At 37.3% G+C, this 15,171-nt stretch overlaps 2 protein-coding genes across 3 annotated transcripts in view; one reads left to right on the top strand and one right to left on the bottom strand.

The window, feature by feature from the left end:
• The window catches only part of LOC139939183 (BRISC and BRCA1-A complex member 2-like), a 45,104-nt gene extending 33,109 nt beyond the window's left edge, over positions 1 to 11,995 (bottom strand). Inside the window, exon 1 of the mRNA XM_071934962.1 lies at positions 11,823 to 11,995. Within this exon, the coding sequence (XP_071791063.1) occupies positions 11,823 to 11,959 (137 nt within the window). The 5' untranslated portion in view covers positions 11,960 to 11,995. The remainder of the gene's footprint in view (positions 1 to 11,822) is intronic.
• Positions 11,996 to 12,287: 292 nt separating this feature from the next.
• Positions 12,288 to 15,171, top strand: part of LOC139939169 (uncharacterized) — a 51,199-nt gene continuing 48,315 nt past the window's right edge. For both annotated transcript variants that reach the window (XM_071934950.1, XM_071934943.1), the window contains exon 1: positions 12,288 to 12,569. In XM_071934950.1, the coding sequence (XP_071791051.1) occupies positions 12,445 to 12,569 (125 nt within the window). In that variant the 5' untranslated portion in view covers positions 12,288 to 12,444. The remainder of the gene's footprint in view (positions 12,570 to 15,171) is intronic.

Raw genomic sequence — 15,171 nt, 5'->3', positions numbered from 1 at the left:
TGCTCATGACCTCTGCCTGTTGTGCTGAGTCTATGCTTGTGGAGCACATTTAACAAACTTGCTAAACGAATCTGAACAAACTTGTGCACAATTCACTTTTTTGCGCTCTGCCGAAATGCCGAATTGTCAGCTGAATCTGCTGAGAGAGCAAAGGCGTTCGCAATCTGCAAATTTTCCTCAAGTTGATAGTTCTAAAAAAAACTGTGTGCAATCTGAAGACTGCAATTTTTTTTTTCTCCCCTGGTCTGGCCCCAATGCATGAAAAAATGGTCGCTCGCAGTGCGTGAGTCTCACGCCTAATGCGTAAGACTTGGTATTGCTGTACAACTTGTATGTGTAAACTCTTCATATCCACCAAGACCAATGTGGGAAATACATACAGTTCTTGAGTATAAACTTTTAAATTATCAACTTCAGGTTTGAACGGAAAGGCATAAGGCCATTTTCACAATCAGTGGTGTAACTTTGTTTCCAAGGGTCCAAAATTTCAAACCTATTAAATTTAACTGCTTTCATTATACAAATCTTAGTTGAGACATGTATTTTAGGAAATCAATGGTTTGGAGCTTGTTTCATCCATACTAGTTACCAAAAATGATGGTAAACTTGATTTGATGCCTGAAATTTGACAAAAATAGCACTTTTTGTGTTAAGATTTATTATTACACTAAATGTCTGCATACTAAATTTAGGCAAGTTTTATTGTAAAGTTTAAGTAAAAGCTCCAAACTAAAAACCAGAAATCCTCAAACTGAAGTACATTTTTTTCAAGAAATAATATTGAATCCCATTTTAATGTAAAAATCAGGATTTGTCACACAATTTTTAAGTTTATAACACTTTCCCAGGGTAGTGGCCAAGTCTTGTGCCCTGTACAAACAGTGTTCACTATGGCCAACATACCTGTGAAGAAAACATGAAAAACCCATGAACTGTCCAAGAGTTGGAATTTTTCTAATTCAGTGTTTCAGAGGTTACTGTTAACAATTGCTATATGTTTCGGAGGTTACATAAGTGTTAACATACATCTGGCAAGAATTAAGGAATCACTACACAGAACAAGGTATTTTCATGAGTCAAACATGTTATAATTCCTTCAAAGGGGCAATAAAACATTTGCATTGTTTCAACTATGGTGCTTTTGCCTTATACTATAGCATCAAACAAATGTTGGCAGTATTAATAAAGTTAACAAATGATGTGGACGTTTTACATAGTTTTTTCAATTCTGAAGAACCTCATAATGGAGACACTCAGTATATTTGAAGAAAATGGTCTTGAATACATATTTCTGCTTTCTTAAGCAGTGTTTCGGAGATTAGAGTTAACAACGGCTATATGTTTCGGAGGTTACATAATTGTTAACTCACCTCCGACACGAGTTAAAGAATATCAACACAGGACAAAGTTTTTGCATGAGTTGAACATGTTATTATTCCATCAAAGGGGCAATAAAAAACTTGTATTGTTTCAACTCTGGTGCTTTTGCATTTTACTTAAGCATCAAACAAATGTTGGCAATATTAATAAACCACAACATAAAGTTAACAAATGTAGAAAAACAGATTTGTCTTGAAAGCAAGCCCGGCACCATCAAAGAATTTCAAAGGGTCGATAACTTGATGAAAACAGTTCTAGGGCGTGTAAGCAAGCAGGGTACAAAGTTGGATTTCTGATAAAATCTTTGCAATGATCTGCTCTCTTTTTTCCATTTTTGCAGTACATTTCAGAGTGTAAGAATTTCATGAAAGTAGTTCTACGGAAGAACGATGCCAGTGCACTTTTCTGGGATTGCTTTCAAGACAAATCTGTTTTTATTGTTGATTAAAATTTGTTATACGTGTAGTTTAATATTACAAATGTTATTACCAACTAAATTTAAAACGTATTATCATGGACTATACATTTGGCACGCATATGTCCCGCAAATTTGGCTGTTTGGATTATGCCTCTGTGATTTGGGACATTTCATTGTCTCCCTAATGTCACAGTTCCTGTTTGAGGCAAAATTTACCATCCCAAATAAGCTACGTACATGTTAATCAATTCCTCATGTTCCAATACATGTACACTGACATTTATGGAGGTGTACATGTAGAATAAAAGAAAAGTGGGTTTAAGGGTTATTAAAGTTTGTAAAACTCCTAAAGGTAAATACATGTACCCTTTCAAGTAATTTTGATGATTGATGTTTGATGTTAGATTTTATTAGCACTTATTATTGTTACTGAGCCTTTGAAGATACAACAAAATTCATGTACTCTGCTAACTTTTTGTTGAACAAAACACTTCACATTGTTGTACATCCTACATACATTGTACAAAACTTGGGGAAAAAACCGATTGATTCATTGTAGAGGTATTTCAGAGGTACATGTATGTTAACATTTATGTAACCTCCGAAACATACAGCAGCTGTTGACAGTTGCCTCCAAAACACTGCTATAGAAATCAGAAATATATATTCAAGACCATTTTCTTCAACTATACTGAGTGTCTCCATCATAAGGTTTCTTCGGAAGTGAATAAAATCACATGTAAAAAGACATTTGCTAACTTTATGTTGTTGTTTATTAATATTGCCAACATTTGTTTGATGCTTTAATAAGTAAAATACAAAAGCACCAGGGTTGAAACAATACAAGTTTTTTATTGCCCCTTTGATGGAATAATAACATGTTCAACTCATGCAAATACTTCGTCTGTGCCTTCACAACACTAGTCTCCCCATCTGACTAGCCTTTGCCATGCTCTGACCCATAATAGTCCCTCTGAACAGGAAACCCCAAATCTTCCTTGGCAAAACTAACATTTGCAAATTGCAGCAGCTTTCTTGTACTGGCAGCAACATCCATCGTTAACTTGGATTTAGAGTTTTGTGTCTAGTCCTCTGAAAACAGGACCTCCTACGATACGACTCGCGCACGCAACGCCTATAGACCTTATGCATTGACGTCATCCAGCCAACATCTTATTAGAGGAAAAACGGCGACGAAACAATCGAGACGCACGGATTTGTAGTACGCGTGGCGCACAGTATTGGCCAATGAACAACCTCCTTTTGACCTCTAGGTGAGGGCGCCCTACTGTAATGACGTCATGTGCATAAGGTCCACAGACATAAAAAACCTATAGACGGACAGCACCTATGGAAATCAACGTCCAGATACCGTAGTTGTGACGGCACCAGACTATACCCCAAACTGTGGGCAAAATCTGTTAAAACACACGCGAAAACACGTGTTTTAAAGCATGGGGCGAGTGAAGAGATGACGACAGAAAATGTGTGTTTGTAAGGAACAATGTAGGATCATTAGCTAGATACCTTTTCTGCCGTTAGTTGTTTGCGGTTTCTCCTCCTCTTTCTGAACTTTCTCCAAAACGATGAAAGTAGAAGAATTTTATAAACAAAATATGTTCGTCACACACTTTCCGACCAAAAGGCGCGTCGGTGCGTTTTTTGCGCCGGGCGCTGATGACCCGCACCGCATAGACTTACGTGCTACTGTCACGCGATTGTTTGGTGTGCATTCGACGGGAGCGTACGCAACACGGTCATAGTATGAAGTTTAGACTGGATTTCCCGAGAAAAAAGTTGTAAACATGACATTTTAACGCCCAACATTTCATTTGCAAACAGTCATATATGGTTTATTTATGAAGTGTTGTCTTACAGATTGAGGCTACAATTCCGCATCGGGTCATCATGTCATGCAAATTTATAAAATATAATTAAGACGGTGGGGGCACTGCCTCAAGGTTATACCAAAACAGGTACTAAAAGCAGCGGGTCGCGCGTTAACTTCCGCCCACGGTTTGAGAAAGTACAAAATTACAGTTTGGCGTCCCCTACTGTCCGTCTATAGGTTCTTTATGTCTTAGTCTGGTTCCCAGACCCAAAAATCTCCGACTAGGCTCTGTCGAATTTAGGGTCAGGTATCACCCAAAATCACGTCACCCAAAATCACGTGACCAAAAAGGAGGAATTCCTCCTTTTTTGAAGTTATCCGAAATATTCCGAACGTGTTGTTGTCAACATTCGGACAGTATCGTTGATGTTCGGTATGGAATAATAATGTTAGTCCTGTCGGCCGTAGATCCAGGAGTTTTTATGCCAGTTATTGTTATTTAAAGCCAATGCAGGCGCTGTGCCTAAATAAAGCGTTTGCAAAGCGACGCGACAAGTTCAAAATATATAAACCTGGGAAATCGCTCCGGGATCTGGTAAGTTTTTGTCCTTTTTCTTGAAAAATATTGTTTCAAAGGTGTTTTGACTTGAGTGTTCATTAGACATTGATTTTTGAAAGTGGTAAAAATAGGACAAATCTTGTGATTAGCTGTCGAAATTAAGCGTGTTGAACCAGATTGTCATTAAAGGAACACGTTGCCTTGGATCGGACGAGTTGGTCAAAACAAAAGCGTTTTTAACCGTTTTTTATATAATGCATATGGTTGAAAAGATGTTTTAAAAGTAGCATACAATGATCCACACAAGTTTGCCTCGAAATTGCGTGGTTTTCCTTGTACTGTGCGAACTATCACCGTCGGCCATTTATGGGAGTCAAAACTTTGACCCCCATAAATGGCCGACGTGTTAGTCGACGAGGTAAAAGGAAAACCACGCAATTTCGAGGCATGTTTGTGTGGATCATTGTATTCTACTTTTACAACATCTTTCTACCCATATGCATTTTATAAAAAACGGTTACAAACGTTTTTCAAAGACCAACTCGACCGATCCAAGGCAACGTGTTCCTTTAATTGCCGATCAAAATAATCTCGTAACCCTCCAGCCTGGCGGCCGTCGGGAGGAGGGTTGCGTTATCATTATTATTATTATTATTATTATTTATTCGACCAATACAAGGTACAACAAACAAGTTACAATAGCACACAAAACATTAACGGGAAAACATAAATTATAAAAAAGCAAGAAATAAGGAAAATAAATACAGAATTAAATAAAAGTTATCGCAACTAGTGCAGACATGGGTACCCTGGAGAATGGAGATGACCCCCGACCATGACAAGTTGCGTCATGCTCTATTTTTAACCGTGGGAGATACCTAACCTTAGATTTTTAACAAGAGACGTCAAGGAATCTTTGGTCAGGGGACCAGACTATTTATGGCTACGATAAGGGCCCAATTTCATAGCGCTGCTAAGCAAAAAAAAATTGCTTAGCATGACATTTCTCCCTTGATAAAAACAGGATTACCAACCAATTTTCCATGTGATTTTTTAGAATAAGCAAACAACAGCTGAATACCAGAAAGAAGCAACATGAAACAACAGGAAATTTTGTTGGTAATCCCGTTTTTATTAAGGCTGAAATTTCATGCTAAGCACATTTTTGTGCTTAGCAGCTCTATGAAATTGGGCCAAGGTATATCCTCCCCTTACCAGTTTTCACGCTATTATGCCTTTTTCTTTGAATTGGGAAAAAAATAATGATGCCTTATATCAACCGATGCCCTAATTACCTTCTTTAGTTAATATGAAGTATGCAAACATGTATTAAAACTTGATGGACATTGAAATGTTCACACTACACACCGATCTTCGATGACTTCAACTGGCCCCATTTGTTTTGAGTTTTTCCTGTTTTCACGGCAAACAAGAAAGCATGGTTTCCCGGTGAAGCCATACATGGAAGAAACATCTACAGTGACTACAAGTGTTCTTTGAGACTCTGTGTATGACTCTATAGCCAGCAGTTGTCTTCGTTTTATTCAAAATATTTTTAATGAAATTTTAAAATTACCATGGTAATTTGCAAAAAATAACAAAAATAAATAATTTAATAAAAAGTGTGAATAATCATTGGCTTTCAAATCTGATTTTTATTTATTTTTTCCCCCTTTTTTCTCTTAAAATTTAGAATAAAGCGTATAAATAAACAGTGATAATTGAATCAACAAGCTGATCGTTTAAATTTTAATATAAATAATAATATTGATCGGAGGGTTAAAAAACAAAACCTCCAAAAATATTAGAAAATGATATAAGGCACATGGCTTCTTTAAGTCTCTGTATTTTTTTTTCCAGAATGCTCAGTAAAATATTCAGTCACATGAGTTGATCATCATGAATTGTGAATTGAAAAAGTGTTTGATGAAACTTTTTCGGTGGGCAAATATTTTTATATGGCCTCAACATTATGACATATCGTAGCGTCATACGTTATCGACCCTCATATGTTTTCGGTCCCCAACTTTGATTCCCGTTTACCGCGAGATTGTGCAAGCTGCACCGGTGACAGAAGCTATGCAGTTTACTCACAGTCTGTATTTTCATCCGGCTTAATCATGCTGAGAAAAAAGTTTCCTGTCGTTGGTTATGCTCAAACATATATAAAATGATTGATTTTTGGTACTAATCACTAAGTGCATTATTATGCCAACATTCAAATGTGTCAAAGAAACATCATCCAACCTCAAAAATTCAAAACAAAATTACTATCTGCTAGATTGAGTTTCATTCTGCTTTAGTCACTAGATGGATCACGTGAGGTGGTTACTATTTGGGATTCTATGTTGTGCCAATATCGGGAAAATATTAAAATATTTTAAGTGAAAATGACCAAAAAAGATTTACTGAATACTGTTATAAATTCCGATAAGCGTAATAAATATGAAGTCTACATTAAAGAGAAAATATCATAGATTGGTTCCTTATCTCCTGAAACCAAACATTACTGGTCTGAAATTGGGGAAAACGGATTGTTATGAAGTGTGTGTGTTTCAAGGGGGGTGGGGTGTTTTACTTTCATGCCTTATGATATCTCTGGATTCTAATATAGTAGCCAAAATGCCAAAAATGTAATTAAATTTGTTAAGTAGTAATTGAATAATATTTTTGATTTATTTTGCACGCCATACTAGCTTCTGAATATTCAATTAAATACCAACCAATGAAAGGTGTGAAAACATATGACGTTGCTCCAATGTCGTGCATGCATACGCACTGTTAATGGCGGACTGTCTCTCGCAACGTAAAACCAAAACTTTAACAATTTCAACACACCATGAAGTGTAAGTGTTATTGTTAAAAAATTTGATAGATGATTTTGAAAAAAAAAAATTTAGTTTTTGATTGTGAACAATTTTCCTGTTATCCTACTGAAAACACATGACACCAGGATACTTTTGAGTTTTGTACCTTGTACTTGTAGAAATGCCTAAAAACCAAACTTTTTGCATTTACAAGTGCAAATATCCAGTGGAGCCTTACGTGTTTCTAAGTTTTGGTCAAGGGAGAGGAGACTCTTTGCTTGGCAAATAAAACCACACAATTTTTATCTTGGGACTGTTTACATCGCGCACAGAGAGGTAAAAGATTTGCCACGATTTTAGGGACACCTCGAAAACAGGACCTCCTACGATATACCTTAGTGTGGGTTCAACAGCGCCCTCTCTTGATATTTTGCTATTCGCGATAAACCTTATGCCAAACTTTTATGGGTTATGTGATGTTAGTAGACCAGCCAAACTTTAAAAAGTGCTCTAGAAAAAAAAAACACGGCATAGTTTGTTAATGGCTGGCATCCATGCTAGATGTATGGATCATGGGCTCGGGAAGACGATTAGGGTGGATGCCCAGCTTGATTTTGAATTTTAAGGTCATTTTGGGGTAAAAAGGTCAAAAAAGGTCAAAAATCAATATTTTAAAAATTTGTGTCAAATTTATTCACATTTGATAGATCTATCCATAAAATGTATTTTTAACTTTATGTTGATACTACAAACCTATGTAATTAACGTATAAACTTTGACCTTGTGCACAAATGTATAGCAAAACGAAGTGTAAAAGTGTGATTATCTTGAAAAGGGTCCTTTTTGAGTACACCAATTGTTTTTGCACTCCCCATCCTCATTGGTGCATATATTGGTTTCAAAACACCTTTTTTTGAAAGGTAAATATACCCAGGCAGTTTTTGAGAAAAAAAAATAATTCAAATACCACCTTCATGTGGGGTCTTAACGACTCATTTTAAGGTCAAAATTTCAAATAAGGCAAAAAATCAGCATTTTTGAAATTTTCACAAAATTTGACCCCAAATGATAGATCTATCCATAAAATGTATTTTCAAGTTAATGTTGATATGCCAAACGTATGTAATTAACGAATAAACTTTAACCTTTTACACAAGTGTATAGCAAAGCAAAACGTAAAAGTGTGATTGTCTTGAAAAGTGTACATTTTTAGTATACCAGCTTTTTTTGCACTCAATGGTGCATTTATATGTTTCAAACAACTTTTGTTTTGAAAGGTTAATGTACCCAGGCAGTTTTTCGAAGAAAAAAATTACTCAAATACCACCTTCGTGTAAGGTCATATCTTGAGCATAATACAGTGTTTTTGCACTTTCTATCCCAGCAATGCATATAAATGTTTGAAAACAACTTTTTTGTGAAAGGTCAATATACCAAGGCAGTTTTTAGTTTAAAATAAATTCATATTACACCTTCCTCAATGGTAAATTGAAACAAGAAATGCGTATGCTGACTAATTTTTGATATAGTAGTTATATAGTTTGATGTGCTCAAAAAATGCATGTTTGTATCAAAGTTATTTTAACACTACCAATCTTTTCAAGTACATGTACGCAGTTAAATACTCAACTTTTATTAGTGAATTAGTGAATTAACAAAGTTGGACATTCTTTTTGCAATTAAATGTTTTTTTTTTTCCTAGGTAGGCCTATACATTGTAGCTACGATGGGGGTAGGGGGTATCGTGCAGTGATACATTGTATACTTTCTTATCTGGAGTGCCATTAGTCAAAGCTAACTCCAAAGTTTCTTTGATGAAAGAATTCTCACTACTCTTCAGGCACTAGCAGACAGCAATGACAATCTCATCACTTTAATCAACCAGTTTGTGGACATAACACAGGTCAGACACATTCCATCATCACAGTTGCCCGGCCACTATACACATCAGGAAGAAATGAACTTAAACGGGCAAGTCCAGAGTTTGAGATTTAAATCTTTTTCAAGGGAGGACTACGTCTGCTTAAACAAATTCAACAAGCACTCTAGAAATCCAAACTCCCAACTGTGGTCTCATTACATTGTGATGGTGGAGATTGAGATCTAGGACTCGGAAAGACAGATACTTGATCACCAATCTGGGAGCTTTTTCCGCAATGCTGTCGTCTCCATCATCTATGACCACAGTAACTTTGATCGATAGGGATGTGTTCATCTGGCAGATATGAAACTCCTCAAGAAGACAGAGATGTTGATGATGTTTAGAAGCTTTCATAACAAACAGTAAGATTTGATGTGTTCCGTCTAAACCAAACCTTTGCAAAGACGATGACACAGACTCTGATATTGTGAGAGAGATACCACTGGTATCTTTGACAACAAAAGACAATGCACCAGTTGATGTGGTGAAGTGATCTTCTAACAACTCCAGATCATGGAACGCAGTATATAATAACCATCTGGAAGCAACGTCTGCTTCAAGAAACTGATGGTTTTAGTGACGCCCTGAAGAAAACATTGCGCAAAAACTTTCTCTGATCTGTACAATGCAAATGTTTCAACCAAACGAATTATGTACGGTACAAAAGCCTATCAAAACGGACAGAAAGTTACTGCAACAATTGCTCAATGCTGCCACTGGAACCTACAACCTGGTCTTGATCGCTAGATTAGAGAGGGCTCCACCAAGGCAGTGACACAGTCAAAGAGAATGGGAAAGAAAAAGCCTATTCGAAAGTTCATCGATAGACCGGGGTTCCACTCCTACACGTCAGGTTTAGGCTATTGAACAAACTTGATCTCAAGTTCTTGTCAGACGTTTTTGTAGAAAGGGTCTACTGGAAAGATGAGGAATAGTACAGGCGGGGGTTCCTTTATGTTACGGAAGCCATGGTCCTTTAGGAGAGATGACGTTTTGAGGACACCTTAGCAGGCTGACACCCGGTTGATGCTCCATGCATAGAGGCAGTCAATGAAGGATAAGAGTGATTTGCAGGTGGAGAAATGTCACTTTTGTGTGTTCAAAGCGTCAGAAACTTGGAAAGAAATGCACATTAATTACCCGATACGTGCAGTAACTGAGAGACTTGCCAACCTGTAAGGCAGCTTACATGCTCTTAAATGATGCGACACAGCCTCTCCTACATGACCATTGGGAAAAGAAAGTCTCTGAAAAGCAAAGTTAATATGTGTCAAGGGAATCGGCCGTAATGGAGAACTTGCTCTCATTGAGCAGTTTGGTAACACTTGTGCACCTTGGTATAAAATCATCAACCTTGTCAGGCTCCAACTCTTTGGTAAATAAGGCGAAGAAGTGTCTGGAGATGTTACCGCCAACAAGAGATGCACTGGAACTTCACATAGCATAAACTAGGAATACATGGACGTCTCATCTCTCACACTGACACAGACACACATGAGCTTAAAAGAAAGAGTGGGGTTACCTGCAAGACTACCCCTATCTCAGATGCTTGATTTGAGCTAGTTTTATTAGGGTGCAAATCAAAGGGCACCAAGTCAAACTGTAAAACTATGTCAAACTGTTCTGCGTGAATAGCATACAAGTACCTTTTTGTTTCATTTTACTACATAAGAAAGTTTGATATGATTTTTTTAATGCCTTGGTATATTGACCTTTCAAAAAAAAAGTTGTTTTCAAACAACTATATGCATTGCTGGGATAGGAAGTGCAAAACACCGTATTATGCTCAAGATACGCACTTTTTGAGAAAATTGCAATTTAAGATTTAATTTTCCTACACGTTTGTGTACAAGACAAAAGATGAAATCATAATTTCACAGACTTGGCATGTCAATTTCATGATGAAACTATATTAAAAGGATAGATCTGCCGCCTGGGGTAAAATAAGGCGCAGAAATTCAAAAAAATTAAATTTTGACATTTTTGGCACTTTTTGACCTCAAAATGACCTTACACGAAGGTGGTATTTGATTTTTTTTTGTTTTCAAAAACTGCCTGGGTACATTAACTTTTCAAAAAAAAGTTGTTTGCAACATATATATGCACCAATGAGCTGGGGAGTGCAAAAAAAGCTGGTATACTAAAAATGTACACTTTTCAAGATAATCACACTTTTACGTTTTGCTTTTCTATACGTTTGTGTACAAGGTCAAAGTTTATTCGTTAATTACATACGTTTTTCATGTCAACATTAACGTAAAAATACATTTTATTGATAGATCTATCACTTGGGGTCAAATTTTGTGAAAATTTCAAAAATGCAAAATTTTTGCCTTATTTGAAATTTTGACCTTAAAATGAGTCGTTAAGACCCCCACATGAAGGTGGTATTTGAATTATTTTTTTTTCTCAAAAACTGCCTGGGTACATTTACCTTTCAAAAAAAGTTGTTTGAAACCAATATATGCACCAATGAGGATGGGGAGTGCAAAAACAATTGGTGTACTCAAAATGTACCCTTTTCAAGATAATCGCACTTTTACACTTCGTTTTGCTATACATTTGTGCACAAGGTCAAAGTTTATACGTTATTTACATAGGTTTGTAGTATCGACATAAAGTTAAAAATACATGTTATTAATAGATCTATCATTATCAAATGTGAATAAATTTGACACAAATTTTGAAAATATTGATTTTTGACCTTTTTTGACCTTTTTACCCCAAAATGACCTTAAAATTCAAAATCAAGCTGGGCCTCTACCCTAATCGTCTTCCCGAGCCCATGATCCATACATCTAGCATGGATGCCAGCCATTAACAAACTATGCCGTCCAAAGTGTAATTTCACACTTTGGCTGGCCTACTATGTCAAAAAAGTGTGATTTAGTTTTCAGAATACATACCCAGTTTTTGGTTCTAGTACATGCAGCGGTCCTCCACAAACACCGACGTTATTTTCTCTGAGTAACGCGCCCACATATTTCCCTACCTGAGGATCCAAAAAGTCTAAAATATCGGTGTAACTGACAGTAGCCGCCATGACAAAACCAAAAAGAGCTTCCTTAATCCCTGAATGGGGGCGGCCATTTGTAAATATAAAATATAAAAGTTTACATAATTTATTACTACATACTTATTCAATTTTATTCAATTTGATAGTACAATAAATTACATTTAGTATGTGAAGTATAATTATGATGCTAAAAGCATTAAAGAACACTTAATGTTTTTCACTTTTACATAAACGTATTAAAAATCATTGTGAAAAAGCCTATTTGTATTTAGTGTGGTAACTGGCAGTTTGGAGTGTATGAAGTATAAAAACTGATATGGGTACCATTCTTTATCAAACTTGTGCAGGCATCAACATATAAAAACAACAAAAAAAATATTTTGATTTGTTGTTCTTGTTCTGTTGTTACTTTACTTGCCTAGCCTGCCATTTATTGGCGCGCGGATGGTACTGACCGTACACCCCATGGAATGTATAGTTAATCTTAGCAGCATAGATAAAAAGAAGTGATCATGATGACTGGTGTAATGCATTTGTTCCTTGCTGATCTGCTGATTTTTTTTCTGTCGTGGAATTCAGAGATATCTGGCATCAAGACTGAGAAGAGTGAGACTGAGGAGATTATTAACACCGGCAGGTTTGAAAAACTAACTTTAGTAGGTTTCTGAGAACATACTTAAAGTTTACAGACTCAGAGGGCCCAATTTAAATGTCATCATGACTCATGGATGGCTCTGCTTACGCCTTACGACGGTGATCCCTGCGTTCATACGAAATAGTTGCGATAAACGTAACCCTCCTCCCGCCTGACGACGAAGCCGTCATGGAGCCGTCGGGAGGAGGGTTTCATTATCGCAACTAATTACGCAAGATTTGCTGTTGGGGTGACACTGGGTTTTGTGTTTTGGATTCAGAACTACTACTTTTGCTGTGCAACATGGCCTCCATTTTATTTTCAAATGCTCATTTTTTGCTTGAAGTTCATGCAAAGTTTTTTTTACTTGTTGCGTGTTTGCTTCCACTACCTTTATTAACATTGTCGTTTGATTTGCCAAAAGAGTGATTGGGTTGGCCGCAGGTTCAGTGGGGGCAGGGTCATTGCTATTTTCCGCAATTTTGGAGTATTAAAGAATAAGTAGTCCCTTTTCTGCTAGTTCATGTAGTTTGGATTGAAGTGTAGGGGTATCTAGGAAATCATCGATAGTTACATTCTTTTTCTGCTAGGGTGGATGTTATAACTTGAGCGTATTTGATCCCGATTCCCGGTAGGGTTGCAAGTTCTTTGGTCGAGGCTTTATTGAGGTTAATTGCCATGTTTATCGGGGATCTCTACAAAATAATGCTTACAAAACTACTTAGAAGCTGTTGTTTTTTGGCTGCAATTACAGCAATATTTGTCACTTTATGTACTGTCAATGCCCCTGTTGGAAATGACGCCCAACAGTTTGACCTGAATGACAGTACGTCGCAATTTGGCGGCTTGAAATTTTCTTGGACTTGTTTTGTCCAAAAAAAGAAAACGGTTTTGCTCAATAAAACCAATAAAGGCGCTGCATGGCTTATTGATACAACAGCTCCTATAATAAATGTTACACTACTGTACAAAAAGTATAATAGCAATTACTCAAGTATGAAAATGAACATGTACCAAAAAAAACCTAAGAATAAGAGGCTGCTATTTAGGCTTAAATCAGAAAGCGTCGTTTCAAAGGTGACGCTTTCGGTAAGGTGTGAGAACGTTTGTGAATAATTGATTCTCATTTTTTTTTTTTTTTTAGGCCGATAAAATGTTCCTATAGTGACCAGAATCAATTATTATAAAATTTCTCAGCGGATTGATTTCTCAACGGACGCAGACGCAGAGAAATATATTATCTTAAAACTCTAAACGTATTCTTTCTCAACGGACGCAGAGCTAGAAATCAAATAATATAAAATTAGGATGTCCTAATAAGTTTAATACTCGTCGCCAATGTTGTATTTACCTGAGTCTTCAAGGAAAGGAATAACAGGAAAATAGACTGCACGCAGTTGGTTGCTTCTCAAGACTGACGAGCAAACCACTTGGCAGCCCGGAAGGCGCCCAGTGGCACGCTCCAGTGGTTTAATGAATATGCATGACTATATTATGCAAGTATACTACAATTGTAATCGTCATTCTTGAAGTGTTGGGAGACCGATGTCCAATCTCATAGCTGTGACGCTGTCTTCTCTGTTGTAGTTCCCAGTGATAAAGCGTATCCCCCTCCTCTGAACTTTCTCAAGGCTGTCAATTTGATTTTGCCCGTACGGATTCAATATTGCTGCCCCGTATTCCAGTTGTGACCTGGCAAGTGTTGTGGGGTATGCCTGTTTCTTGATGGAGGGAGGACATAAGCTAAGATTTTGTCTAATGAATGCAAGGGTTCTGTTGGCTTGAGGTTGTGATTGCTTTGATGTGGGATTTCCAGCCGAGTTTTTCATGGATCTCCAACCCAAGGTACAGTAGGACTGGCTTGAGACCGCTGCAAGTGCCTCATCTCCCATGATGTAGTTGTGGATGATGGGCTTCTGTTTGCGATGAATTCTCATGGTGTAGCGCTTCTTCACATTAAATACAAATGTACCATCTGCCAGGTCTTAGTCCAGTTGTGCAGCTTTTTGAGATCTTCTTGTAGAACCTTGGTATTCTTCATTGTGTTGATTTCACGAAACAGGAGGCAATCATCTGTAAAGAGCTTGATGGTTGAGCTGATGTTCTCGCCAATTGATGTAGAGTAAAAACATCAATGGCCCAAGTGGTACACCAGAATCGACATAAATAATAATAATAATAGTGGCAATTTATAATGCGCCATGTCTGTCTTAAAAGACACTCCTGGCGCAGGAGGCATGCCGAAGCCAGATTGCAAAGAATACATGTATAGTTAAGCAAAATAAGAGTTCAAATGGGTTTTGAAGCTGGAATATGTAGTGATTTGTCGGAGTTCATTCCATACGTAGTGATGGGCCAGAGTGTGAGAAGGAGCGGGCTCCCCATGAATGGCGTGTGCGTCGAATGTTTAGAAGTTTGGTGGACGATGATCTGAGCTGCCTGGGTGGTGTATGAAGATGTAACAGGCTCTGGATGTTTGTTGGTGCGTGCCCTGGAGAGCCTGATACACCAGAAGGAGAATTTTGTGGCCGCTGCGCTTTTGAACCGGGAGCCAGTGCAGAGCCTTGAGGATTGGAGAGATGTGTGTTGATCTTTTAGTAAGGGT

This window comes from Asterias amurensis, chromosome 1, assembly GCF_032118995.1.
Source record: "Asterias amurensis chromosome 1, ASM3211899v1".
Lineage (NCBI taxonomy): Eukaryota > Metazoa > Echinodermata > Asteroidea > Forcipulatida > Asteriidae > Asterias > Asterias amurensis.
Note: the sequence above shows the minus strand (reverse complement) of the source record. Positions and strands in the feature narration are given on the sequence as shown.